Source organism: Balearica regulorum, chromosome 4, assembly GCF_011004875.1.
Source record: "Balearica regulorum gibbericeps isolate bBalReg1 chromosome 4, bBalReg1.pri, whole genome shotgun sequence".
Classification (NCBI taxonomy): Eukaryota; Metazoa; Chordata; class Aves; order Gruiformes; family Gruidae; genus Balearica; species Balearica regulorum.
In genome coordinates, this window is record NC_046187.1 from 38,816,640 (window position 1) to 38,843,276 (window position 26,637).

General features: G+C 41.3%; 3 protein-coding genes across 8 annotated transcripts in view; all 3 read left to right on the forward strand.

Moving 5' to 3' along the window:
- The window catches only part of KLHL2 (kelch like family member 2), a 60,942-nt gene extending 54,567 nt beyond the window's left edge, over positions 1-6,375 (forward strand). For 3 of the 6 annotated variants that reach the window (XM_075751819.1, XM_075751816.1, XM_075751821.1), the window contains 3 exons: positions 4,163-4,303; positions 4,472-4,615; positions 5,260-6,375. In XM_075751819.1, the coding sequence (XP_075607934.1) occupies positions 4,163-4,303; positions 4,472-4,615; positions 5,260-5,288 (314 nt within the window). In that variant the 3' untranslated portion in view covers positions 5,289-6,375. Of the gene's footprint in view, positions 1-402; positions 486-743; positions 4,304-4,471; positions 4,616-5,259 lie in introns of those variants that run through there. The other 3 variants (XM_075751817.1, XM_075751818.1, XM_075751820.1) reach the window with 3 other exon arrangements.
- Positions 6,376-9,378: 3,003 nt separating this feature from the next.
- MSMO1 (methylsterol monooxygenase 1) lies at positions 9,379-16,270 on the forward strand. The gene is made up of 5 exons (XM_010306559.2): positions 9,379-9,633; positions 10,678-10,826; positions 11,704-11,830; positions 13,592-13,746; positions 15,280-16,270. The coding sequence occupies exons 1-5, from the start codon at positions 9,379-9,381 to the stop codon at positions 15,485-15,487; spliced, it is 894 nt and encodes a 297-aa protein (XP_010304861.1). The 3' UTR covers positions 15,488-16,270.
- An 8,821-nt stretch (positions 16,271-25,091) lies between these two features.
- Positions 25,092-26,637, forward strand: part of CPE (carboxypeptidase E) — a 60,148-nt gene continuing 58,602 nt past the window's right edge. The window contains 1 exon segment of the mRNA XM_075751833.1: positions 25,092-25,443. Coding sequence (XP_075607948.1) covers positions 25,164-25,443 — 280 coding nt within the window. The 5' untranslated portion in view covers positions 25,092-25,163.

Consider the following 26,637-nt stretch of genomic DNA (forward strand, 5'->3'; position numbering starts at 1 on the left):
CAGTCTGTTAATAGTAAATACCTTTCCTTGCTTTTTCATACTTTTCATATTCCTCTTCTTTCCATAACTTCTGATGTTTTTAACATACAGACTAATATGCATGGATTGTGTCAAATAATTTAGGATCACCTAAATACTGAAGTATCAAAAATCTAGATGGCCAGGATGAAAAAAATGTCATTTCTTCAAAGATGTCTCTTTGCCAGTATAGGGCTGATTTTTTTTTTTATAGCGTTTTCAGGTTGACTTTACATGTGAACTGTGACTAGATTTCCACCTCTCTAGAGGACTTGTTCTGCATTTTGATTCACTGCAGGAAACTTTGTCTTTGTTCATTCTTAAGTTTGTATTACTGGTTTCATCCTATTACTTCCACTTATGTACCCTTTGTTTCATCTTCAGTAATTCTTCTCATCACCTGGTGTTTACATCCTTTGGATATGTATAGGCTACTACATGTTATCCTTCCTTATCGTTTAGCCAAGGTATATCCATTTATTTCTTTATAATCTTAAAAATCCCTTCTTTATTTTTTCGTGGATTCTTTTTCCCTTCTTGCGATTCTGAGTATGTATATTTCTCTTTAAAGACATCAAAAGTGCCTTGTGGTATTCTACTTTTGTTTAATGAAATGATGCTTCCGCAGCTCCAAATTGACTTTAGCATTTTCATTATCTATTTATATTATGGACTCAAATCTCATTTGCTGTTCACTGTCCTCTATTTGTCTTTTGGTATTTCAGGTTTTTTCAACTCGCAGAAGTTGTTTTATTTCTCTAGATGCGTTCCCATGGACTTTTTCAAGTCAAATTGCATGATATTATTTTTCTACATTTATTTTTTTAGTTAAGTCACTTTTTTGCCAAGTACTCAATGGTGCTTTTTAGCAACACCCTTCAAATATCTGCTGGTGATTGCATTAATGTGCTTCATAATTGGAAGAGATGTTGCTACAAATAAAATTGGATGGACTTTTAGTATGCTCAGGAGATGATTAATAGTTATCCCAACTTTCCATCTTGCCTTCCATTATTCTTTATTAACTCTGAACAGTTTTTAATCTGTATAATGATGTTTAAGTCCAAATTATTTTCAAAGAAATAGATAACAGTATTAAAATCATTACTAAAATTAAGGTATTTAGTTTGTGATACTTCCATTCTACCATTACAAAATCAGCAAGCTGATATGTCTCTTACTGCTAAAAGTAATGTTTTGATTGTGTTTCTAAACTAAAACCATGACATTAATGAAGGAAACATAATACACTGTATCTCAAGAAAATGGTTGTCTTGTGAAACTTCTAGTTATTCAGTCTGTGCATCTTGGAAGGAAATTCTAGGTTAAAAACTGGCCAGAGTTGCAGTAAGGGTACTGTTAAATACTCTTGTGTAATATTGGCAAGTTTTGAGGAAAACATTTATATAAAATGGGCACATTATAAGTATCATGATAAAGACAAATAGTGTTGGTGGGTTGTGACAAAGCTTCATTTTGCAATCTGCCTGCACACCCATTTTATCTCAGCATTTATTTTTTTTTAAATAGCCTGGTTTTGCAAACTATCATTGTGCTTGTAGCTTATTTATACACTAGATATTTTCAGATATCTTTTTTAAAATGTTGAATTATTTCTATGACTCTGAAATTTAGTGCCTTAGATACACTAATTACTGGGATCTTTCTGCCCCTCTCCTCCCTCCCCTTGTCCCAGAGTTCAGGACCGTGTTTACTTAACTCTCTGCTGCTTTTACCTTGTCCTCTGATTAAAAAAAAAAAAAAAAAAAAAGGAAAAGTAAATGTAGTCAGTTATTTCAGATTCATATAATTGAGTAAAATAATCAACATTTTTCTGTGTCACCTTTAAATACATGAAAAATTATATTTGTGCACGGAGGGGAGGAGTGGGTGGTAATGTAAGAATCATGACTATGGATTGAGCTTGGCTGTAGCGGCCAAATATCCAAAACCACCAGAACTGTTTCAACTGGTGATCGGGTCTGGTGGTGTTATGGGTGCTAACTAAAGAAAATTTTGTTCCTGTATTAAACCTTTGGATCTCTGGTCATCTCAAAGAACTTAAGCCCTTCTTTTCTGTTCCAACTGCTTCAGAGGTTAACCCTCTGTTACTCTTCTCTAGTACCAACTGCTTCTCAGTTGATCAATACGGGGACAGATCTGTTTCCAGCAGCATATTGGGATGAGGAACTTCAGATCCAGATATAGGCCATTTGGGAGGGATGAGAGATAAGAGACAGGGTCCTGAAAAATGGGCAGGGAAGAAAAATAACAAAGAAAGGAGAACTCAGAAGACGGCAACAAGAGGATACAGACGGAAGGAGCAAGAAATAAGGTAGGACTTGGAAACTGGGTGTGGGATTAAGGGAACATGAAGCACCAAAGAGGAACGGAGAACACTATTAAAAATAAGGATCTGTCAAAGAAAAAATGGCAATGTGGCAGAGGGAAAACTCTACACGCTGGATAGGAAGATTGGTAACTATACAGAAAGCCTGGGGTGGGTTTATTTCACATCACACTTTTAAAGTAAAAATCTCAGCCCTTCTTCTAGCTCTGTAATGTTTAATGCTGCAAAAGGTGAATGTTGTATTATCCTCCCTAATATAGTGTGATCAGAGCAGGAGAAAGAAAAGCTGTCACACTATACTGTGACATGATAGCTAGAAATAATAGCAATAAAAGAGGAATTAAATTAAGTGAGAAGGATATCAGGAAATGTTAGTAGTGAATATCACTGATAAAACATTAGATAGCATGATTTATAAAGCAGTGTCCTATTAAGAAGCTATTTTTCAGATTTGCAGTACCAATTAACTCTTCCATGTTTCCTTCACTCTTCCTTTAATTATTAAAATGTGTCTTTTTAATAAGAAAATGTAGTTATTTCAGCAGGAGTCATTTCTCTCCCCGTATAGGAATGGCTCTTACGTACCATATTAGTGATATGTTTTCAAAGATATTCCAGCTGGCTATTAAGGTCTCAGGGTTTGTGGGTTTGGGGGGTTTTTTTAACCCAGCATATTTTTTTTTTTTTCTCTGAAGGACTTAACTGATATTTTGCATTCATATTTGCTGTTTCCCTTTATTAAAGATTTTAAGCTGTGCCCTTTTCAGAACTATTTCAGAACCCTTTAAGAACTATGTTTGCAAATCTGTATTTCAGCTTTGAGTAATCTTATATGTGACATATAGTAGATTTCCCAATGTACTTTCATAGTAGTGTTTTCTTCAGTTGTCTTTATGGTCCATCACTCACAAGTTTTAATGCAAAAAAAAAAAAAAAATCACCAAAAAACCCCAAAACAAACCCTACACTTCTGAAATCTGTGATGCTTGGGTTCTAATAGTGCATTATAAAGTGAGGAATAAACAAACAGGGCTTCCTTTCCGCTTCCCCTATTACCATCTTTTCAATATATGCAGCCTGATTAGCAAGTAGACATAGACTAGCTTTATTTATTCTTTCATCCCAAGGTTACAGTTTGATAAACTTTTGTTGTGAAGGAGACCCTAGGGAGTAAAGGAGACCCTTTAATATCCTTTTGGATATTTTGATAACTGAAGCTTGGTTCAAGGAGCCATGGTGTTCTCCTCCAAATTCTGGAGGAGGAAGGTGCTCACCTACTGTTTACTTTTGTTTCATGTCTATGTATACAAGGTATTCGGACACTTAAGTGGAAACATCCCTATTGTATAATGTCTGTCCATTCAGCTTTTATCCTCGGTACTGCACAGTTTTTACTTTCTAAAAATTCACTTACGCTTTATCATCTTGTCAGATTTCTGTTATGCTGGCTGAGCATACTGTCTCATTTACTGTCACTTCTAATTACTCCTAAATTTCAACAACCCTCATTTTCCTGCACTTTTCGTCCAAAATTTTCTAAAGCTTCTGTTGCAGAACAGCTCTGGTCTTTGTATGCTGCAATATGGTAGATTGGCATGCAAGACATTTTATCTTTGTCTTGCTGTAGTTACCGTCTTTTTGCTTTAGTGCATCCTGACTCAAATGTTTTCTGAAATTGTTCCTAACATTGACTGGATGAAGGATTTATGTTAGTGGACATAATATTTGTTGTTTCTCCTTTGTATTGGTCAAACCATTCTCTGGTTAATTTTGAGTATTTTCGTATGTTCACAGGTGTTGGTGTGTTAAACAATTTATTGTATGCGGTAGGTGGTCATGATGGTCCTTTGGTAAGAAAAAGCGTGGAAGTGTTTGATCCTCTTGCCAGTACATGGAAGCAGGTTGCAGACATGAACATGTGCAGAAGGAATGCAGGTATACCCAACAATTACTTTAAAATAATGGTAATACTATATGGTGTAAATGGCATGTTTCTGGATTTCTGCTGCTTTCGTGATGTTGCAGAATAGAAACCATGCTTTTTGTGGGGTGAACAAGCCAATTGCTAATTTTCATATTGGTTTCCTGTCTTTTTTTTTTTAGGTGTTTGCGCTGTAAATGGTCTCTTGTATGTAGTTGGAGGAGATGATGGTTCCTGTAATTTATCAACAGTGGAATATTATAATCCAACAACTGATAAATGGACAGTTGTGTCATCTTGTATGAGTACAGGAAGAAGCTATGCAGGTAATGTGTATAGATATTTAACAGACTTTTTCCAATGTAACAGCTAGGATTAGAAATTTGACAAAGCATCCAAACAAAGTCCTGTCTAAGGTAAAACCTAAGATACTGGAATAGTTATGAAGAAGCTGAAGGTATTTTTTTGAATGATGACTTCAAACAATTACTCACTGCAAGGAAAAACATGGTATTAAACTGTACTCAAAGGGGGATTTGGCACGTAAGTGGTGAGTCAGAAAGATGATTGTGGTATGACCAGTCCTTTTTTTAACAAGGTATTTGTGTCTCAATCTATGGGGGTCCAATTCTGAAGAAGTTTTTTTGGATTTGATATTTAGAAAACGAGCTGTTTCTAGAATCTTTTCCTTCAATAACTGCAGTTTCTCAAATGAGTTACGTGAATGTTAGGGATATATTTCACTGATAACAAAATTAAACTTGAGTAATGGCAATCTTTTTTCAAGTCACAAACTTTCAGAACTTTGCACTGATCCAGACATCTTTGTCAGAGAGAAGTCAGGGAAAATATGAACGCTGGTGCACAGGCTTTTGATGTTATACTACTTGCAAAGTAGTATATTAAAACCTGCTTTTCATATTCTTGATATCTTTTTTTAAATACTATCTGCTTTTTTTCCTCGCTCTAGGTGTTACAGTTATTGACAAACCATTATGATCAGTAAAGGGATTTTCAACTTGAATATGCACTAGAAGCAGTCTTCAAGTGTATTTGAAGTGACTGAGTATCTAAGCACTTCTCTACTTGTAGCTGCACCTTGAGTCACAGTGGAAGATGTGACTGTCTACAATTACAGATGACAGATGATGAAGATTACTCTAGGTAGAAGCAATGCGTAGGATTATTCTGCAGTTGAGCAGAAGCTGATTGAATTTTTGAAGTCTAGTGGACTATTTCTTTTTTATTGCAAGGTCTTAAAAAAAAGAAGCCACTTTCATAAGGACTGACTTATGTCAGTCATGACTGAGAAATGGATTGTCAGTGAAGAATGGTGTGTATTCTGGTGAAAGTAAATTTTTGTCTTATTTTTTCCAGAGACTAATAAATATATTTAAAGAAATGAACCGTCAGTCTTCATAGTAGGTATTGAATCCCACCTCAGTAATTCAAGCTGGCATGGGGTAAATGTTTCCTTTTATAAAACTTTTGTTACATAACTATAATACGTGCATATATGTTTGTGTGAGCATAAGTTGCTTTCTATTGAAATACTTCAAAACCTGATTTTACTATTTATAATTTGGCACAGTACTTTGAATATGCCAGTACTATGTTGTAAAACAGAGTTGTATTTTTTGATATGTAACTGCTTAACACTACTAATTCCGACTGAAGGAGAGATCAGAGATGGTATAACACTTCTTGAACAGGTGTAATTTCAAGATCTTTTTAATAAAAATGTTGTCTGTACTTACAATTTTTTTTCTGTTCGATTTTGGTCACATTTAGATGTTACTTCTTTCTTACCTTTTTATCCAAAAGGTGATTTGGCATGAAAATAAGTGAAAATTTACAATGAATGTATGAAATTGCATTGAACTTGCATGGTACTAAGGCCTCTTTATGCGTGTAACCTTAGCTTCTGTTAGCTAATATCTGAATATACTGTATGTGGCCAGGCTTATAAAGCAGCTCATTTTTATTTGTTCTTCGATGGCCTCCTTTTAACATGACCAAAGTTATTGTCATATTTGAGACACTTTCTTCAAATAAAAGTTTGTATATTGTTTCCTAATGCCAACAAGTCGCTTAAAACTTGTGTTTCTCAATACAAGTCTCAAACCAAATAATCTTGACATCAGTGAAGAGATTTTTTTGGGGGGGGAGTGGTGGTGGAAGCTGATGTTCTAAAGATCTGAATGCAAGCAAATTGAAAAGAATTACTAAGGTTTAGGAACTGGTCATGTAAATATCACTGGTTTGCTGCAGGTTTTCAGTTAAGGTAGTGGCCACCTCTAAGTTTCACTGGAACTATCTGAGCTGTGAAATTACTACGATGGTTGAGAATATGGTAATTTTTTTGGCAGATGCAAAAATTAAATGGATGATTGCATTGTACTGTTGATACCGTATGACACAGTGTGGCTTCGGGTTGTGGGGTTCATTAGAAACATTTTATTTGAATTGTATGTATTATCTGTAGAATTTTACCGGCATGATACCAAACTCAATGCATGGGGTTCTAGTCTTGTATTTCAATCCTTTCATGCACTTCGGCAAGGCAGGCTGTGCGTAGGCACACGGACGCCACCCGTGCCCTGCACCCGCAGGCAGCGCTGGAACGGCCGAGGCTGCGTGCACAAAGGCGAGTGCCGCTCCTCCCCCCGCAAAAAACCCAACCAAACAAAAAAAAAAAAAACAAAACCAACAACAAAAAAGGAAAAAGAGAAGATAATGAGTCCGACCGTAGCCCCACCCCGCCCTGCCGATCTTGTAGAAGAGCCAACGCCGCTTTAAACGAAGCGTCAGGAGCAGCGCGGATGGAAGTAACGGGCAGCGGGTCTCCCTCGTATCCGCCGCCACACCCTCCCGTGGGCCGCGCTCCGATTCCGATTCCCCTCCTCCTCCTCCTCCCATTGTAGTATTCCTCGGCAGCTTCTGCAGCCCGCCACGCCCGGGTGGGCCGGGTGGAGACTGGGGGCGGGGGCCCCACCGGCGCTCTCCGGGCAGCGGCACCGCGCAACGGCCCCGGGGCGAGGGAAGGGCCGCGCCCGCTTCCGGCTGACCCCGCCCACCTCTGCCCACCTGAGGTACCGGTCTCCTCCTCATCACGTCTTTGACGTCACCCGGCCTCCCTCCCGCCTCATTGGCCGCGCGCCGAAGTCTCACTATCCTCACTCCACCCCTTCAGCCAATCGGTGCGCGGGATCCGCAGCTCCGTCCCGTCCCTCCTCACGCCTGACTCTCCGCCGCGGCCGCCAGCCAGCCAATGGGCGCCGCGCCGGGAGTTGCGGGGCGGCCAATGGGAGGGCGCACTTGAAGCGCCGGCGGACCCGGTGGTTGTTATTGCTGTGACGGGCGCTGCCGCCGCTGCTGCTGCTGCTGTTGTCACCCAGGTGAGGGGGCGCGCGGGACCTGCCGCCGGGGCGGGCGGTCGGTCGCGGCCTGACCCGGGGGTGCCGGTGCTGGTGTGCCGGCGCCCGGCCGGCTGGGCGGCTCCTCCCGGTGGCACCCCCGTACGGCGGCGGCGCGGCCCTGCGGAACCGCGGATCCCTTCGCGCGGAGGGCCGGCTGTGCGCGGCTGCCGCCGGCCGGGCCTCTCCCCTGGGCATTCCTCTCGTCGCCGTCATCGCCCCGCGCGTGGGCGGCGAGTGCCAAGGTCTGCCCGCTTCCTCGCAGGGTCCTCGCACGGGTGGGACGGGACCGGACGAGCCGGATCCGGGCGCAGCTTCGCCTCTGGTCTCTCGGCTGCTTTTTCGGGAGGGTAAGTAGCCTCGCGTGCCCACCGGTTGAGCTGGCGTTGTAAGCTTCCTCGGCATCTGCTATGACGTATTTACCATTAATAAAATGGTACCTGCTATGACGTATGGACGTTAGTAAGAAACAGTAGCGTCTTGATGCTGTTGCTAAGAAAGAAAAAGGGCAGCTAATGTTGTTATATACCCAGCTTTTGGTGCATTATGTATGTTGGGCCTAGTCTGAGTGTGTCAGCTGGGGGCTCACCAGCATCCTCTGGCCTGTGAATTCCACACGTGCTTTAGCGTGGAAGATGGAGCCATTGGAGGGAGTCCAGAGGAGGGCCACGGAAACCATCAGAGGGCACGTTGGTTATGGAGGGAGTCTGAGAGAGGTGGGGTTGTTCAGCCTGGAGGAGAGAAGGCTGCAGGGACACCTTACTGTAGCCTTTCAGTATATAAAGGGGACTTGTGAGAAAGATGTTTTGCCAAGGCCTGCAGCAACAAGACAAGGGGCAACAGTTTTAAACTAAAAAAAAGGGTAGGTTTAGATTGGACATACGGATGACATTTTCTCTGAGGGTGGTGAGACACTGGCACAGGTTGCCCAGAGACGTTGTGGCTGCCCCCTCCCTGGAAGTGTTCAAGGCCGGGTGGGATGGGGCTTTGGGCAACCTGGTCTAGTGGAGGGTGTCCCTGCCCATGGCAGTGGGCTTGGAACTAGATGGTCTTTAAGGTCCCTTCCAACCCAAACCGACAAGCAGCCCACTCTGTGGAAATGGCAGAAGTTCAGACCACCTGTGGATAAGCTGCTTCTATGCTTTTGGGAGCTGTGATGAAAACTCCCTTACTTGTAGAAAGGTGGATTGCCTCAAGCCAGCTGCCGTCTAAAGGTAATCTGCTGTGTGGTGTAGTTCATGTGGGTTCTGGCTCACACCTGTGAGAAGGGTGAGGCTGGATAATCAAGAGATTCTGGTTAGTTTGATTTCTAGATCTGGTTTGGGCCTTTCTGTGAACTTCTAGTACAGAATACAATTATCCTGCAAAAGACTTGAAATAAAATTGAGTAAAAATTAATATTTCTTTATCCTTTTGTTCCCTTGACCTCATCTCAAAACTTGGGAGTTGATTGCCTCTCAAACCAATCTTACACTATTCTGTAGAGAGCGAATTTGTCTTTCTCTTCCATGTTTTTACTTTAAAACTAGGTAACAACTACGATACGTAATAAGGATTTTTTTCCTGAAGATTAACTGTTGTTTATTCTTTTTTTTTTTTTCCCCCTCAAAATTTGCAGGTTAGCTATAGACGACTGTAGAAGAACTGTGATTGTGATGCTTTATGTTTGAACAATGGCAACGAACGACAGTGTTAATATCTTGAACTCTGCTTATCTGGCGGTGGAATACATAGACTCTTTCTTGCCTGACAATCCCTTGCAACAACCTTTTAAAAATGCCTGGAATTACATGCTGGATAACTACACAAAGTTCCAGATTGCAACTTGGGGATCTCTTATAGTTCACGAAGTTTCATATTTCTTGCTCTGTGTACCTGGATTTGTCTTCCAGTTTATACCATACATGCAAAAGTATAAAATTCAGCAGGTGAGACAGAGTTGTCAGCTACATGCTTCCTGATTTGTCTTCAAATGTGTGAAGTAGAACGTGTAACTACAGTAGCCTAGTTTCCAATTTATATGACCCTGTTTCCTCTGTCACTGTGGACATCCTGGAAGTGACAGAAAAATTTCAATGTGTGTAAGGAGAGAAAGAAAAGTGGATTTTGGGGAAGGAGTTATTTCTGAGGGATGTATCCTTTCCACCATGGTAGTTTAGGGAGAAAAGGGTATGCTGATCTCTATGTTAGCAAAGTTAAATTTTCTCCATGTGAGTTTGTATATCATCAGGGGAAGGTATAGTAGAATCACAGTATCTCGTGGTAGAGGTGTGTCTTATTATGAAAGAATTACGTGGTCTGCTTATTTAATAAGTTTCTCTTTCAAGTATCTCTATGCACACCTTCTTGAAAGGATTTTTGAAGTATTTTAACAATGGAGAAAGCACACTCCTAATCGGTAACAAAGGCACATCCGGTATTTAAAGATAATTGTTTTCCCCCAGTTCCTTGTAATAGGAATTAGAAATTAATAATACCAGCTTCTGAAATTTCTACATTAATTGGTAAAATGTCTCCCTGCAAAAACTGGATGTTTTCAAGACAACTTGTTTCTTCCCAATCTCCTATCTTCAGCTTCTCCTTGTACTATTTTAGCTATGGGAATGTATTCTGTGGTGTGAAGAAAAGCAAAATTAGATTTGTGTTAAACTGACGAATACAACATGTTCCTGCTAATTACAAGCACTGAAATAACAAGAATAGTTTGTGGTGACTGGCAAAGACAACTTCTCTTAAGAGAGTCTTACTTTAAATTTTACAGAAAGCTAGCTTAAAAAAAAAAAAAAAAAGACGTTTTGATGAAACTGAATCCAATCCCATGTAATTTGTATTGCCTGAGTTAATTTGTATTATTGGAGGACCTGCTATTTGTTTTCCAATGTGAAATGAAACTGCTTCAGAAGTAATTTTTGTAGCACTTTGGTTAGGTGCAAGAGAAGTATGTAACGCTGATTCTTTTTGCTGCTTCTTAGGATAAACCAGAAACATGGGAAAAACAGTGGAAGTGTTTCAAAACACTCCTCTTCAATCACTTTTTCATTCAGCTTCCTCTGATTTGTGGCACCTATTACTTCACAGAGTATTTTAACATCCCGTATGAATGGGAAGAGATGCCCAAATGGTAGGTAGATTTTTCTCGTATGTTGATGCTGAATTCCATACAGTTGGAGGCAGAATATTTAACAAATAGCACTGTCAACTGTAGTTCACAATAATTCTTTGGTGATGTAAACTCTGTTAATTTTGCTTCTGATGATGCTTAACTTATGTAAGATTTAATTATAACTTTCTAGATTTTTTTTTTTAATGGCCTCAAACTGTTCTGATACTTGGAAGAAGGGGGATTAGAATGGAGTTTATGACAGCAAAGAAAGATTCTTGATGGCATGGCTTAAACATTGGACTCTGTGGGGGATTTTTAGCCAACGTTTTTTGATTCCTCCTAAATGTTTCTTCCCTACATCTTGTTTTCTATCATAGCAGCAGTGTGTTCCTCAAGGGAGATAATGTACCACCTGCTTCACATTCTCCTTTTTTGCCCTAAACTGGTATGCTTTTAAACAAAATGGAATTAGTTAGAAATGCTGCCTCCTCCCCCAGCCCCTGCCCTGATAGCTGTTCTTTACAACAGAAGTTCATCTTTCCAAGATAGCTATTTTTCCATCTGGTTTAGATAGCTGATTTGCTCTATATTGTTATATCTAGGTCTTACACAGTCTGTGGGTGTTCTCTGTCAGCTGCGTGTGTAACATTCAAATGACGGCTTGTTACACTGCATGCTAACTCACTGCAGCATATCAACAGATAAGTTGAAAAGCACAATAACCCTGGTAATTAATATTTTTAGTATGTTAAAAAGGTAGTGTCAATGCACAGTTATTCAGTCAGTAATACACATAAACCTTTCCCACCCTTACTAGCATATAAACTATTTTATCTTTCAAGATTGTGTGTCTGCTAGTATATTCTATAACTAACAGCTCTTTTGCTTTTTAAAGGTATGTTCTGGTTGCCCAGTGTTTTGGATGTGCAGTGATTGAGGATGCCTGGCACTATTTCCTGCACAGATTGCTGCATCACAAGAGAATATACAAGTATATCCATAAGGTTCACCATGAGTTTGTTGTATGTATTCCTTGATTATTTTTTAATAGTTTTTAGTAGATGTGGTTTCGTACATCTAATTTAAAAGTCTTATTTGAAAGACTTGAGAATTTTGCAGATCCCTCTGACAGTGAGATCGGTGTCCCTTCTTGAGCTCTTTGTCAAGAACAGTCATCCGTTTTGTTTCTGAAAACACCTCCTGTAGTTTTATTTCATTTAATGGGAATGAAAGATCGCATTCAACTCTTGCTGAAGTCTGATTGTACCTGTTGAGCTAGGTGAAGCAGGCTTTTAAAAGCGTATTTATATGTCTGATTGTTAGGGGAGGGGAAAAAGGTAGGTTTCTGATTTTGATTGTCAGTTCCCCACTACCTAGGGTGTTACCCAGAGCATAGTAATCCCCAGAACACGATCCAGACAGGCAGCTCCTGCACGGTCTGGGTGTGCGCATCCTATGTGCAACATACATGATTCATGGCAGGATTGTAGCTTTGGATAGGGGCCTCTGGAAGCAGTATAGCCTGTTGTGTGATACTGCAGTAGTGACATGTTTTGGGTGGTTCTGCATTTAGCGGTGTTGGAGCTGACATTCAGCGCAAGGTAGTGAGCGGTGCTGGACTGGAGGTGGCACTGTTCTGAGCCAGGCAGGGTCCAGCCGTGCTCACACCTGACGGTTACTATCGCGGTGTTTAGATGGCACTGCCTCTGGATCACAGAAGTCAGTGCCGCTGTGTTTGTCTGCTGCTGTGTTTCAGTGTATGACCTAATCTGTGCCTAAGGTAAACTGCAAGCTGCTGGGTCAGGGGTGGTTTATACAGGCTGCCGATAATAAGAGAAGCTTGGTATTGATTGATGCGTGCGTATGTACCTACATCTGCAGCAGCAGCTGCTGTTTCCCTCTTGCTCTTGGCAGCCCTTCGGGGCTCTAGCAGGAGCAGCTTCTGACCATTATTGTTGAGAGTGGTTAGCAGTTCACACAGAAGTGATCTGTAGGCTGATGGCTGTTTAACTGAAAACTTCCCCTGATAATAAAAGGTGATGATTTTAAAATCATCCTTAAGCCAAAGTGGACCTTATTTTTTTTTCTGCTAATCAGACTTATAACCTTCAGCATTAGGTTAATCTTTTTTTTAAATTCTTCTCTTTGTATGGTGTTCTACTTCTGAAAACTCTCTATGGAATGTCTTTTTTCATAAACCAAATATAGGAATGACTGGTGTGTGTGTATATATATAAAGGAAAGAAAATGTTTTATTTCAGTTTCAGTAACATTTGAATGGTATGAATTTATTTTAAACAATCATCAAAAGATGAGAGGGGTTTATTTTTTTATTATTTTTAAAACAAATTTGTAAGTGAATCCTGATTCCGAGAATATTTTGGCTTCCTTTTTTCTTCTGCTTCCAAGACTGGATGTATAGCAAAGCTGATAGGAGCTTGCCAAACACTTTAATATTCCTGAAATAATGCTTTGGCCTAGGGTAATGGTAAGCCTAAATAAAAGTTTTCAGCTCTTCAACTAGTAGTGAAGTGTTTGGAATCACTAATGGAATGATAATCCTTATGACCTTGGAATACTGTTTTCTGTTTGCCCAGTGAGGAGCTGAACACCTGTGTTAAGGCCGTTGCTCAGTCAGACTATTTCCTTTACCCACAACATCATTCCGTTTGTCCTATTGCAGCCTTGTGGGAAGGGGAGAGCACCACAAAATGGGGATTCTGATTTGGGGGTATATAAAATTGAAAATAATTACCGTTTTCCTGTCTGTTATCTCTTTCTAGTCTCCATTTGGAATGCAAGCAGAATATGCTCATCCTCTGGAAACACTTATCCTTGGAACTGGCTTTTTTATTGGAATTGTTGTTTTCTGTAACCATGTGATTCTTCTGTGGGCATGGGTGATATGTCGCTTGATGGAAACCATTGATGTACACAGGTGAAATCCTCATTGCTTTTTAATAATTGCTTTTTCTCTTCTCCCTCAGTCTGTCTCAAACTTAGCTGTCTCTTTCACTGAGATTTACTGTTTATTTTGCACTGAAATGCTTTTAAGTGTCTCACAAAGAATGACACAACCTGAACAGTTATCACTGTTTTCTGTTTTGAGGTAGCGTTAATAGCAAATCTTGCTGATTAAAAGAGTGTAGACTATCAGCTAGAGCATCTCAAGGAGGGTTTTGGAAGCTAGGTCCCTCATTAGGATGTCTGGCTCTTGATGTTTGGTGTACAAGTGACCTTATGCATATTAGAACACCAAAAATCAATTACAAAGAGCGATATTCCAGCCAAGAGTTCTTTCCATTTAATACTTTGTCAGACAGTTTTCCTGGACAAGAGAAGCTTCAGGCTGTACAATCACTGACAGTCTGTAAAATACATACACAAGTTGCTTTCGTCTGTTTCTTTATTGTAGAGAAAAGGACAAGACTTCTTGTCTCTGTAGTAAAACTGACTTCTTTCAAATTTGGCTCCAAAATGCCTCTGCGAATCCCAGTATGTTTAGTTGGGTTCATCTGCAAATGAATGACCTTTTCTTCCCTGTGTTCAAGAGGAAGGGGACAGTTGGAGTTCACGTTTGAAATGCTGGCATTACAGTTGACTGTAGATCTGTAAATACATTATGAAGCGTACAATATCTTATTGTAAGCTGAATGCCAAGTGTTTTAATAGAACATGAGCTACTAATGAACTCATCATACAAATCATTGCAGGTTTAGTTACATATTACTTGTAGACTGAGAAATATATGTTGTGATATATCATAAAGTAATTGATGCAAAATATGAGTCTCCTTTGATAATTACAATTTTAGTTTGTTGTCTACATGAGGTGTTAATAACACATTACCTTGCGCTCTCCCCACTAGGTGGTGGTAAGATGCTTTCCAGTACTACTAAGCAAAAGAGTTGAAATCCCTCTAAAACGAACTGTGCTGGTTTTAATATTACTTTAATCGTATATTTTGAATTTTAAACGTTTGAAGAACTTTCAGTAAGCTGAGTAAGAGTAAAAATACTACAATTGTAGTTGATTTGAGATGCTGTTTGATGAGCAGCTGAGCTGACATTCACAGGTCGTCACTAAAAGATGGTGTTATTTCCTGTTCCTCCTTCCTAACATCACTCTGAGTCAGTTAAAGCCACTAATCCAGCAGGAAGTCGGCCACTGTGATTTTTTTTTTAGGTGACTTGCTTAAATGTTTTTGTATTGCCTAGTAAACTGAGCTGAAAAGGTCAGCAAGTGCCGAAGCCATTCTGGGATAGTTTACGGAAGCATTTGGCTAGGAAATGGGGGATCTTGTTTTCCTATTAAGCCAGTGCAACAGTGATTACTCCAAGGCCTTATAATACCAAAAAAATCTTCTTTTATTTTGTAAAAATGACAAGTTAGTGTCTATATTTTGTGGTTTATGTCTGGAAAAAATCCTTACTATATTTGCCTTTTTTTTTTTTTTCTTCCTCCCCTGTAGTGGCTATGATGTTCCACTGAATCCTCTTCATTTGGTACCTTTCTACGCTGGGGCCCGTTTTCATGATTTCCATCACATGAACTTTATCGGCAATTACGCTTCAACCTTCACATGGTGGGACAGAATCTTTGGTACAGACTCTCAATTCATTGCCTATAAAGAAAAAGAGAAGAAGCAACAACTCATAATGAAGAAGAAGGCTAACTAAATGTCCAGTGTAAAAATTCTGATGCTAATACTGGTAGTCAACTTTTGCTTTTCTGTAAAGCAAAATAGTGATTGGGTGTTAAGCATAGATCTTGTTCCTTGGCTACTAAGTGGTAGGGAAAAATGGCTAATTACACTGCAGTATCTTCCTAATGGGAATGCTTTCTATTTTATATGTAAGTACTGCATATATTTTAACTACAGATTTAAAGATGACGCAAAAATCCTGAGATAAGTTGTGTCTATCCTTTCTTTTTTGAAAAAAAAAAAAAACAAAAAAACCCCACAACCTTACTTTTATCTTTAATGTTGCCAACTTTGGATCCAGGTAGAATTATATATGCACACTGAAATTGGACTTAGTTTTTTAAAATATATATTCTTAAATTTGTAGTATCAAATAGCAGAACATATTAACTGGAATCAGCACTGTATTATTTAAATATTGGGTAAAAGTTGCTTAAAACCAAAACATCTGTTAATAAGAAGCTTGGACAGGCCTTTTGCACACTGGATAATGCAAACTGTTAGTAACAGAATACTTGGCTAAATGAGAGTTAGCAGAGACATTCCTGATCTAGGTTTATTATGTTATTTCAGATTACAGGTCAAAAGAATAGTTGTTTTTCTTTGAAGAAACTGTTTTTTTGCTGCTCTTTTGAAGTTGGTCTGTCAGTGTACTTAGCATTTACATTACATTCTTCTCTGTGTGTTGTAATTTGCTGAACTGACTTGTTGCTATATTTGCACTTGTGACTGATGAAATAAATGTGGTTTGGTTTGATGCGTGTATTACACCTTTCATATGTTTTTTCAATACAAACTTGTGAAAAAAAAAAAGGAGGAGATAGAGTCTTACTCTGTTCATCTCTTTGAAGACGCATTGTTTCTGGTAGTATGGTCTACAACAGTTCCATCTGTAAACTACTTAGAGATGGCAGTAAGAAATGGAAATGGAGAACATCTTGTAAATTCTGCTGGCTTGTGTTCTGAAGGACTTGGATATGTAGCTACTCAGTGTAGCGACAACTTTTGGGCCAAGTGCATTCTCAAGTTAAGGTGCAGCTTTCACAAACTGGAATCGCAAAATCTACTGCGTGAGTTGTACTAGTAATAGAAGCAGTAGTCTAATACTGTTGAATCTACTCTAAACATTTGTCTCTTGCACAGGAAATAACAGTGGAAGTATTTAAGAAGGGCTTAAGCCCTTACAAAGATCTTGCACTTTGTATTTTAATGTCAGCTGCTCTTCGGAATTCACATACCACTTCATCTGCCCTGTAGGTCCTTAGAGTGTTTTCCTTACTCAGGACCACCTGAATTTTCATGCTGCTTCACATGCAGTCTGGTGTAATCCTCAAAAGAGGCACTCCTGTGGAAGTGCGGAGGAGATCAGGCTTCTAACAAAAAATCAAGGTGTTACTTGAATCACTCTGAATGTCATTATTACTTGAGATGTGGGAGTTGTTCAGATTCTTCTGCATGTGTTTTGTAGAAACTTTTACTTCTCTGCATGCCCATTGAAATTTGGTGTTCTTCCTCTTCCCCCTAAAAGGATGTAAAAATACTTGGCTGTGGCAGGCGAATGGAAGCTGAAATCCCTGTGGTGTTCAGTTTTTAGCAGGGATTGGTACTTAAGACTTCCTGAATCCATATGCACTGCCAGCCTGAACTCTGCATGGTGGAAGCGACCTCTTTAACCAGATTTCAAAGATGGCGGTTATCCTCTCTGCTTTGTCAGCTCCCACTCATCCTGCAGCTGCAGCTGTACATAGCTTTGTTTTACTGAACCCCTAGCCTAAAAATACAAGGAGCTTTCAGTGCTCCAGATTTTCCCTGCATATGTGATTGTATTCACTGGTTTTCAGCCCGCTGGCTCGTGCCTGTGCGTGCACTGTCACAAAATCACGCACAACTGTGAGCCAATTGCTTAAATCCTGCAGTAAAGGTATTTGTGAAAGCTTGGTGTCCCCAGCTGTTGGAGAGCTCCTCAGAGCACTGAAAGGTTGATAGGATGACTTACAAAGTGTTGGTTTTGCGTGGCAAGGTTTTGGTAGCGGGGGGGCTACAGGGGTGGCTTCTGTGAGAAGCTGCTAGAAGCTTCCCCTGTGTCTGACAGAGCCAATGCCAGCCGGCTCCAAGACGGACCCGCCGCTGGCCAAGGCCAAGCCAATCAGCGCCTCTGTGATAACATATTTAAGAAAGACAAAAACAGTTAGAGAGAGCTTTTGCAGCCAGAGAGAGGAGGGAGAAGATGTAAGAACATCTGCAGACACCAAGGTCAGTGAAGAAGGAGGGGGAGGAGGTGCTCCAGGCGCCGGAGCAAGATTCCCCTGCAGCCCGTGGTGAAGACCATGGTGAAGCAGGCTGTCCCCCTGCAGCCCATGGAGGGAGGATGAGGGGGTGTAGAGATTCCACCTGCAGCCCGTGGAGGACCCCACGCCGGAGCAGGTGGAGACACCTGAAGGAGGCTGTGGCCCCGTGGGAAGCCCGCGCTGGAGCAAGCTCCTGGCAGGACCTGTGGATCCGTGGAGAGAGGAGCCCACGCCAGAGCAGGTTTGCTGACAGGACTTGTGACCCCGTGGGGGACCCACGCTGGAGCAGTTTGCTCCCGAAGGTCTGCACCCCGTGGAGGAGACTCACGTTGGAGAAGGCCGTGAAGGACTGTCTCCCGTGAGAGGGACCCCACGCTGGAGCGGGGGAACAATGAGTCCTCCCCCTGAGGATGAAGAAGCGGCAGAAACACCGCGTGAGGAACTGACCGTAACCCCCACTCCCCGTCCCCCTGTGCCGCTGGGGGGGGCGGAGGTTGAAGCCGGGAGTGAAGTTGAGCCCGGGAAGATGGGAGGGGTGGGGGGAGGTGTTTTAAGATTTTGGTTTTATTTCTCATTCCTCTGCTCTGTTTTGCTTAGTAATAAATAAGATGAATTCCCTCTCTAAGTTCGGTCTGTTTTGCTCATGATGATAATTAGAGAATGATCTCTCCCTGTCCTTATCTCGACCCGTAAGTTTTACCTTTTCTCCCCTGTCTAATGAAAGAGGGGAGTGATAGAGCGGCTCTGGTGGGCACCTGGCCCTCAGCCAGGGTCAACCCACCACAAATGTATATTCCATCTTCAAGAAGTTTTGAAAATAAGAATGTAATTTTAACACGTTACTCAATGCCATCCTTTTGGGTAGCATGCATGGGATTTTTTTTGTTGTTCTTTGCTCATGACTCAAATCCTTATTTTTCTGACACCCTTTGCTATTTCAGTTTTTTGGGTTATTTTATGTACATCCTTAGCGTACAATGCAATCACATCATCACTTTTGATCCTCTAACAAACCCCTAGAGAATTTTGCAAGCTGTGCTTTATAAATTTATTTTTTTCTGAGAAAAGGTGCCCACTGGGCCTGTCTCAACATAGGAACCTGCGTCTGAAAACCACAGAGTTGTTTTGCTGCAGGACACAGGTAGACCTGCATTTTACCACCACCCCACCGCCTTTTCAAATGCAAACCCTTGTATTTAGTGGTGGATTTGGCAGTGCTGGGTTAACAGTTGGACTGATGATCTCAAAGGTCTTTTCCAACCAAAATGGTTCTATGATTTATTACTGAACATGATGCTGGGTAGTAAACGACCTACCTCATTACTATATATCTTTTATGCATATCAAGAACTGTGTTAGGCAATTACCTTTCTGAGATTTTAGGCCTTTATTAAATAAGACTTCACATTTATTATTTTTCCATATTTAGTGAGACAGTCTGTAGAGTATGTGTAGTTCTGAAAACTAGGAGGGTTTTGTGCAATAGAAAAAAATGAGAGCAGCATACCGGTGAGAGTCTTGGGCTCTTCACAAGGCACAACCAAACCTTATGCAATCTGTTGTCCTTTATCCTCTTCAGCAAGGAGACAGATCTAACACTTAAAAATGGTAGGATAGAGGACTAAGTGGAATAGCAACGTTTTCCACAACTTAATCTTTTCCTGAAAGTCCAGTTCAGTTTAAGTAAGGCTCATCTTTGGGAAATATATATATAATCATTGTCATATCCTAATGTTAAGTCCTATAAAAGCAATGAATTAATTTCTTGGGTTTTGTGTCAAAAAACCATGGAAACTTGAAAAGTATAATAAATTGTTAAGATTAGGATTGCAAAATAATCGACTGCTTTTGGCTGCTGATGTGAAATACTAAATAAGGGGGTTTATATTACACTACAGCAGAGCTTGCCAGAAAATAATAATGATTGATACTATATTTGTAGATTATATGACTTCTTTTATTTCCTCACTGAGTTTATAATAAATGACTGCTGAGTGTTTTAAGATAATTTTAAAGAAAAATGTGATACGTTTCTAGATTTTTTACATTCTTTTTTTGAAAAATGGTATTATTGAAACCTGCATTATGGCTACAGAGAGTTACTGCTAACCACAGTGTCTGGTCCATTGCCTCCAAATCTCCATCCCGTTACTGCTGCCTCTCTGTGCCAGTGCAGCCTCCTGGGAAATCTCAGCCATTGAAACCTGTAACTGGCAGGTCCAGGGAGAAGGCAACTTTTTGCTATTGGTTCTTGCTATAATTTTCTGTCTGTGAAGGTAATAAACGCAGCAGTCAAACCGCTTTTCAACTGTATTTTTCACCAGCTAACTGGATTATATTATGTCCTCTGCAGTAAGGCATTTCCTCTACTTCTTAAATCACTTCTATGGCTTGTCTCTGAATTTTTGATGTCTTGTTTCAGCTGTAGGTAGCAGGACTGCATGTCCAGAACATTCTCTCTTGGTGGTATAATCGCATCCTTCCTTCTTAACCATTGTCCTTCTGTCTAACCATTCAAAGATAAAATTAACTGTTCTGCAACATTACGCTGGAAAATATAGTTGAGTTACCCATCTATTGTGATTTCTTGCTGCTTCCAGCAATACTGCTTGCCAGACTGTTATGAGCGTGTTTTATATTTAAGTGTAATATGCAATTTGCTGCTCTGAAATATTTAAATGTGCTCGACTTACCAAGTAATCTAACTCACATTCCAGAGCTGCTATATCCCTGTTATTCGCCATTCTTTGTTATCCATAAATTTTAATCAGTTTTGATTCACATTTATGTAATCACTAAATAAATTAGCCCCCAGACTTGAAATACCAGTCGCTGTGGAAGACCAGAAGAATGCTCTTGCTAGATAATGACTCACCACTTCTAAAACCCCCTGTCAGCCAGTTTTTGCAGACTCTCAAAATGATCCTGCACGGTAGTTTCTCTGCGTGAGTGTTTGGTGATGCAGCCACGGCATCTCTCAGAAACAGGCGCTGCAGTTCAGTGACCAGGACCTAGTACCGCCCCAGGAGCGGCGATGACTCCTGCAAACTTGAAAGAAGGGGCAGCAAGAAGCCACTACCCTTTGTGTGGGTATGCAGCATGCAAGTGCAAACATCAGGTATATTTTGTATGAAAGTTAAGTTGCGGCCTGTAAAGAGGCTCTATGCAGAATTGTTACATCTATAGGATGTTCACCACCCCAACAAGAGCGCAGCAAGCACTTAAATACCGGACTGGGTTGAGTTTAAGTAACATGGCTGAATCATTTAACAGGTGGAGGCAATAAAAGATTGAGTCTTGCAATACGTAACTGGAAGGTGGTTTTATTTTCTTTCCCTCTCTGTAACCTCCTGCATAAGTGCCTCGTCTGCATTTGGATTTTAAAAAATTCATTCTTTATTTATTTATGTTTCCTTTGACCTGCCTTATGTTAAGCCTGTTCTCAAGGTACCGGGAAAGCCGTGACTTTCCATATCTCAACCCCATTTTGCAAGCATCCAAGAAATAGAGCCACTGAGTTCTGCAAGGCATTTTGGAGGTTGGCAATAGAAGCTTCTGTCTTGAAGACAAATCTTCAAGTGACCAGAGCTGCCAGGTATAGTATGCAATATAGTGTGTAAATATATACAGTAGTATATAATATATAATCAGCATTCAGATAAGTTTTGTAAAAGGTTCCTACATCTCACAAGTTATCTCTACCTGCTTGCCTGGTAATTTGTCAACACTGAAATCAGCTGTTCTCTTATTAAAGTAGATTGGAACTATTCTATCATTAACTTCTTAATTGAAACCCTTACCAGCTTTTCTGTGGTTTCACCTGCTCTTTTAGGACATAAATGGGTTTTAGCTGTTCTTTCTGAATAGTTGCACTGTGTTAATACCCTAATTAGTCTTTCAGAATTTTTCCAAGGCTTGAAAATGCGATGCAGCTGAATATTAGCAGGCCAAATATAGCCCTTTAGGGGGGCTTAAAGACCAGCTAGTGATTTGGTCTTGCTGATCTGAACGCGCTTCTCCCTTACGTGTTATGTTCAGCATCCTACTTGCTTATTTGTGCTTATTTGTTAGAAAATGCTGTCTTCCTCATGCAGCATAGTGCACCTTCTCCTTTCCAAATATAAACCAGAGAAGTTTACTGAGTATTTTCATGGTGTCATTTTTAACAATACTTTGCAATTAATAATGTATGTATCTGATCTCCATCATAGAGTGTTTTTAGGAATTCTGTTGTCCCTAATGTACTCCCATGGTTTCTAATGGACATAGCTTTAGGGTTCTCATTTTGGGTTATAAAAGAAAATAGTTGCTTCAGCCTGCTTGTCTTGCCACACAAATGAAAGTGCAGAATTACTCAAGTCTTGTAAGAACAACTCTGTGAGTATGAGGGTTTGGGTTTTATTTTTTGTTTGGGTTGTTTTGGGGTTTTTTTGGTTTTGTTTTTTAAGATTTTTTTACTGTACTTGCTGATGAGTCATGAATTGCTGAAAAAGACAGATTCAGGCAAATCAAAAGTATTTGAACATTTGAATCACATTCAGCAAATTGGCTAAAAGAATGGAATGATACATAAACAAATATTAATATTTTATATATGTTTGTATATATATGTCTATAAATATGTATTTTTGAAAATGTCAGTGAAGTCTTCTTCACTATTGTCAAATTATTTAGGCAGCATCTGTTAGTGAAATGTGATCTATTTGGTGTCATATACAGACATGAGAGAGAGGAAAACCAGATTTGAAATCTGCTGATCGGGACATTTTCTGTACAGGGTGCACTTGAGCTCTATTCCCTGCACTAATTAGTATTATTAGCTTATCAGGGCCATACCCAGGAGCCTGGTTATGCATATAGCCTGGGAATGCCCTTGGGGTTAGAGTATTCCTCTGAGACAAAGGTGAGTGCAAAACCGGTTTCCATATTACAAGGAAATTTGGCCTTTGCCTGTGATGCTAGTCGTCATCTCTGAACTATGGAGAATAGGAGGAGAGATCGGATACAAAGGAAGTCGTCGTTTTATTCCTCCTGCTCTGCGAATGCTCCTAAGCTCTCTGAGAATCTAATCATTGTTTCTTAATCCATTATTAAAAAGAAATTAGCACGTGTGAACTCAAAATGAAATATTTGATAGTATATAAAATGCCCTGTTTTACACAAGATGCATATATACATGTGTGTTTATAACGACTCATTCTCTTAATTTTTTTAGGAGTGGGGGGGTTAGTAAATATAGAAATGAATGCAAATCCATTCAGATGTAGTTGTGAGACTAATTTTATGTAGTGGGATAATAATTCACTGCTTGAAGAGATGAAAAGAAATAGGTGATTTCTGAGCCTACTTGTATCTTTTAGTGACATTGTATTTGGGCAAATAAATTTGAAGGGAACCCAACGAGAGCTGCTACAGTGCATAAAGGGTTTTCTGACTGATCAGAAAGTTCTCCCAGAAAATGATACTGTAAGTCTAAAATCACAGCATCAGCAGATTTGTTTGCTTTGTGTAAAAGGTGCAAGGGAAAGCGATGAAGAAAACAAGGAATCTTTAGCCTGTGATGAATGTAGCCAACAAAACTGATAAAGAATGTGAATATTTTTAATGTTAGGTCATCTACCTTTATTTGCAGTTCATTTTGGAGTTCTGAGACCATGGCACACATTGCACATGATTCTGAAGTGGTGTGAAGTCATAAACAAATTCATAATACAATTCCTGCTGTTTGGGAGGAGAGAAGTCAGAGGGATGGCACTTTTGTGATTCTCAGTCTGAACAGTAAGAGAAAACATGGTATCAGGGAGTCTCTGTATGCTCAAGTCTTGCAAAATGCTTAGAGCAAGTTTGTATTTGCATTGTCACAGCTCCAGAGCTAATGTGACGCCCAAAGTTTTCTAGCAGTAAGAACGGAGAGTTGAAAGCTCCAAGAAGTGCTCTGAAGGTGCCTTTGCACATGGTTGCACTCTTGTAACCCTGGAATGAAACTGGGCAGAGAAGCCTCTGAACCCAGTTGGCTTGGAAAGATGGTAAGGACCTTTGGTTCGTGCTATGAAGCAGCACATCAAATAATCCAGGAGTGACAGTCAGGACTCTGAAACAAGTACAGGTGAATATAGACAAATAGATATTTATATATAGTAGTTGCTTCTTCAGCTCTGAGTTTCAGATGCTGGATGAGTTTCTGAGTTGGTGTATCACCAAATGTCAATGAAGATGTTCTTTTAGAAGACATTATTTCCATTATCTTCTTGGTTGGAGCTAGACAACCCATAATTTAGGAAAATAGCCGTAAGATCACAAAGGATTATTAACAAATCTTGAAAACTGATTCAGTATAAATTGGTGATGAAAGGAAATGTTATACAGGCTCACTCTTTTAGACTAGATGATCAGGGTAAAATGTATTAAATTATTGGGAATGAGATTCTATTTGTAGAAGGAGGAATTGGATGTGTGATTTTCAAACTTTTAAAATTTTTGAACCTCTCAAAATTTTCCCGTGAGGTTTTCATCCTTTAAAAATAATAATAAAAATAACTGATATGGAAGTTGCTCTTCAGCATTTAGCCTTTTGCTTTTATCAGTTGTCCTTAACAGGCTGTTTTGACATAGTCTGAACACCTATGCCTATACAAACAGGTTGAAAAAACCAGATGGCTTCAGAAGTCCTGTAGTATCTGTGGTCTAGAAGAAACAGTGATTTGTTAATACCCTGTGAGTGGTTCCTCGCAAGAGCATTGCCATTGAACACGATGGGATGTGCTCTCCAGGTAAGCATTCTCAGTAACAGTCTTGCTTTATCCTTTGCTTTCTGTCATGCGGCAAAGGTACCTCATAGATGATAAGCGAGCTACCTTACAGATGATTGTTTGTAGTTTTCCCTGTGAGACCGATCACATACATTTGTGCTGTGCAGCAGTGGTACCACCTGAATCTTTTATGGAGCGCTCTGTGCATGTGGGGTTTTGCCAGTGGGTTAACTCGGTGGGATTGCGCGAATGCCGTGCAGGATAAAACTATTTCACCAAATAAAATAAAACAGCAATGTATAAATAGTGCCCCGGGATTCTTCCCAATGCTTTTCTCCACCTGGGCATCGAGATCAGTTGGTAACAACAGCTTCGGCGGCTTCCGCCCGCATCTTGCGGCTCCGCTACCGCGGTGCCGCGCACACACCGCCGCCCTCCGCGGGGAGCTCTCGCTCCTCCCGCCGGGGCCCGCGGAGACGGGCGGAGCGGCCGGTCCCTCCCCTCCCCTCCCCTCCTACCGCCTCCGCCCGCCCCCCGCTCCCTCCCTCCCTCGGTCCCTCCCGCCGGGGCAGGCGGTAGCTGCGCGGCCGCAGGCGGCGGGTAGCCGGGCGGGATGGCGGTGCGGGTGCTGCTGGCTCTCTGCGGGGTGCTCGCTGCCTGCCGGGCGGCCGAGCCGGCGGCCGGGGCCGGGGCCGCCAGCCGGCGGCGGCGGCTGAGCGCTGAGGAGGGCATCTCCTTCGAGTACCACCGGTACGCCGAGCTGCGGGAGGCGCTGGTGGCTGTCTGGCTGCAGTGCCCCGCCATCAGCAGGATCTACACGGTGGGGCGCAGCGCCGAGGGCCGGGAGCTGCTGGTCATCGAGGTCTCCGACCGCCCCGGCGAGCATGAGCCCGGTAAGGGGGGCGGCGGGCGGCGCCCGGCGGTGCCCGCACCTGGCGGCAGGTAGCGGCGGAGCGGGGCTGCCGCATGGGGCCCGGGGTCCGGCGGCAGCGGGCAGACGCCGTCCCTAAAATATTCAGTCCGGTAGCGGCACCGTCTGTCAGGGATCGCCTGCGCTCGGCGCAGAGCGTCTTTGTGTGGCCGCCGCTGGACTTAGCGCCCTGTCACCGGGAGGAAGGCGCTGGATTCCCTGTACTGGCTCGGACGATGCAGCTGCGGTCGGGGGTGCAGGCGCTCCCATCTGCTCTGCAGGCGAGCACCTGGTGCAGATGTGCTGAAAGGGAAGGCGTTGGCCTCCCCGTTCCCTGGCCCCAACCGAGCTGTCGGGGAAAAGGCGTTAGGTATGAACGTGCCCGTGTGAGCCCTGTAGCGTGGCCAGGCTGCCTGCGGAAAACCGTGTTACCGTGGAACGCTACGGGCGTTCGCAGAGATCTCTCAGGGTATCTGTGGTTATGTGTGCCTGGGGTTTGAGACGCTTTTTATAAAGCAATGTGACTGATGCTGGGCATTCATTTTATGCCTACAAGTGTGTGTTTTTCACCATTTCCAATTTCAGAATTGATAGTGTTACTTACGTGTGTATGTGAAAAGGCTCGTTCTTGAGAGATGCTCAGTACTTGAGGCCCAACCATAAGCCACCTGCAGTCATGTCTTCACATTTCCCTCAGTGGGCTACAGAACAGCTCTGGAAGTCTGGGATATTTAGGTGGAGATGTGACTTCTGTGGGTCTCTGGGGATTTGGTCTACACCATTAGTGCTGAACGTCCTGCTTTATGACTGAATATAACCTTGCTTTGCATCCACAAGGGACTTTTAGGTTCTAATGATTGCATTAGGGCTACTGATAAAACTTAGAGGTTATAGGATATTGGACATAAGGAAGACGGAAGAGGAAGGCAGGGTAGCAAAGCATTGCCTTGAAATGAAAAATGTAGGAACTGCAGTGAAATTTGAAAGATCTCTTTGTGGTTTGTTGCTATATTGCTATGAAGGGTGATCCTGAAACTAAGAATTAATTTTTTTGCCACTATGTAATTTACATGCTAGAATGATATGCATGATATGATGTTATTGTGACTTTGCGTTACTGCCAGGGGACACTCGCTACAGCTCATTTAGTTGGCAATTCTGTCAAGCCAGCTGAAGC

Bases quoted from the DNA above. Each gene is read 5' to 3' on its own strand.
- MSMO1 (XM_010306559.2), top strand. From the start codon at position 9,379: ATGGCAACGAACGACAGTGTTAATATCTTGAACTCTGCTTATCTGGCG. The intron at 10,827-11,703 runs GTAGGTAGATTT...TGCTTTTTAAAG, and splicing joins TGGGAAGAGATGCCCAAATG to GTATGTTCTGGTTGCCCAGT. The intron at 11,831-13,591 runs GTATGTATTCCT...ATCTCTTTCTAG, and splicing joins AGGTTCACCATGAGTTTGTT to TCTCCATTTGGAATGCAAGC.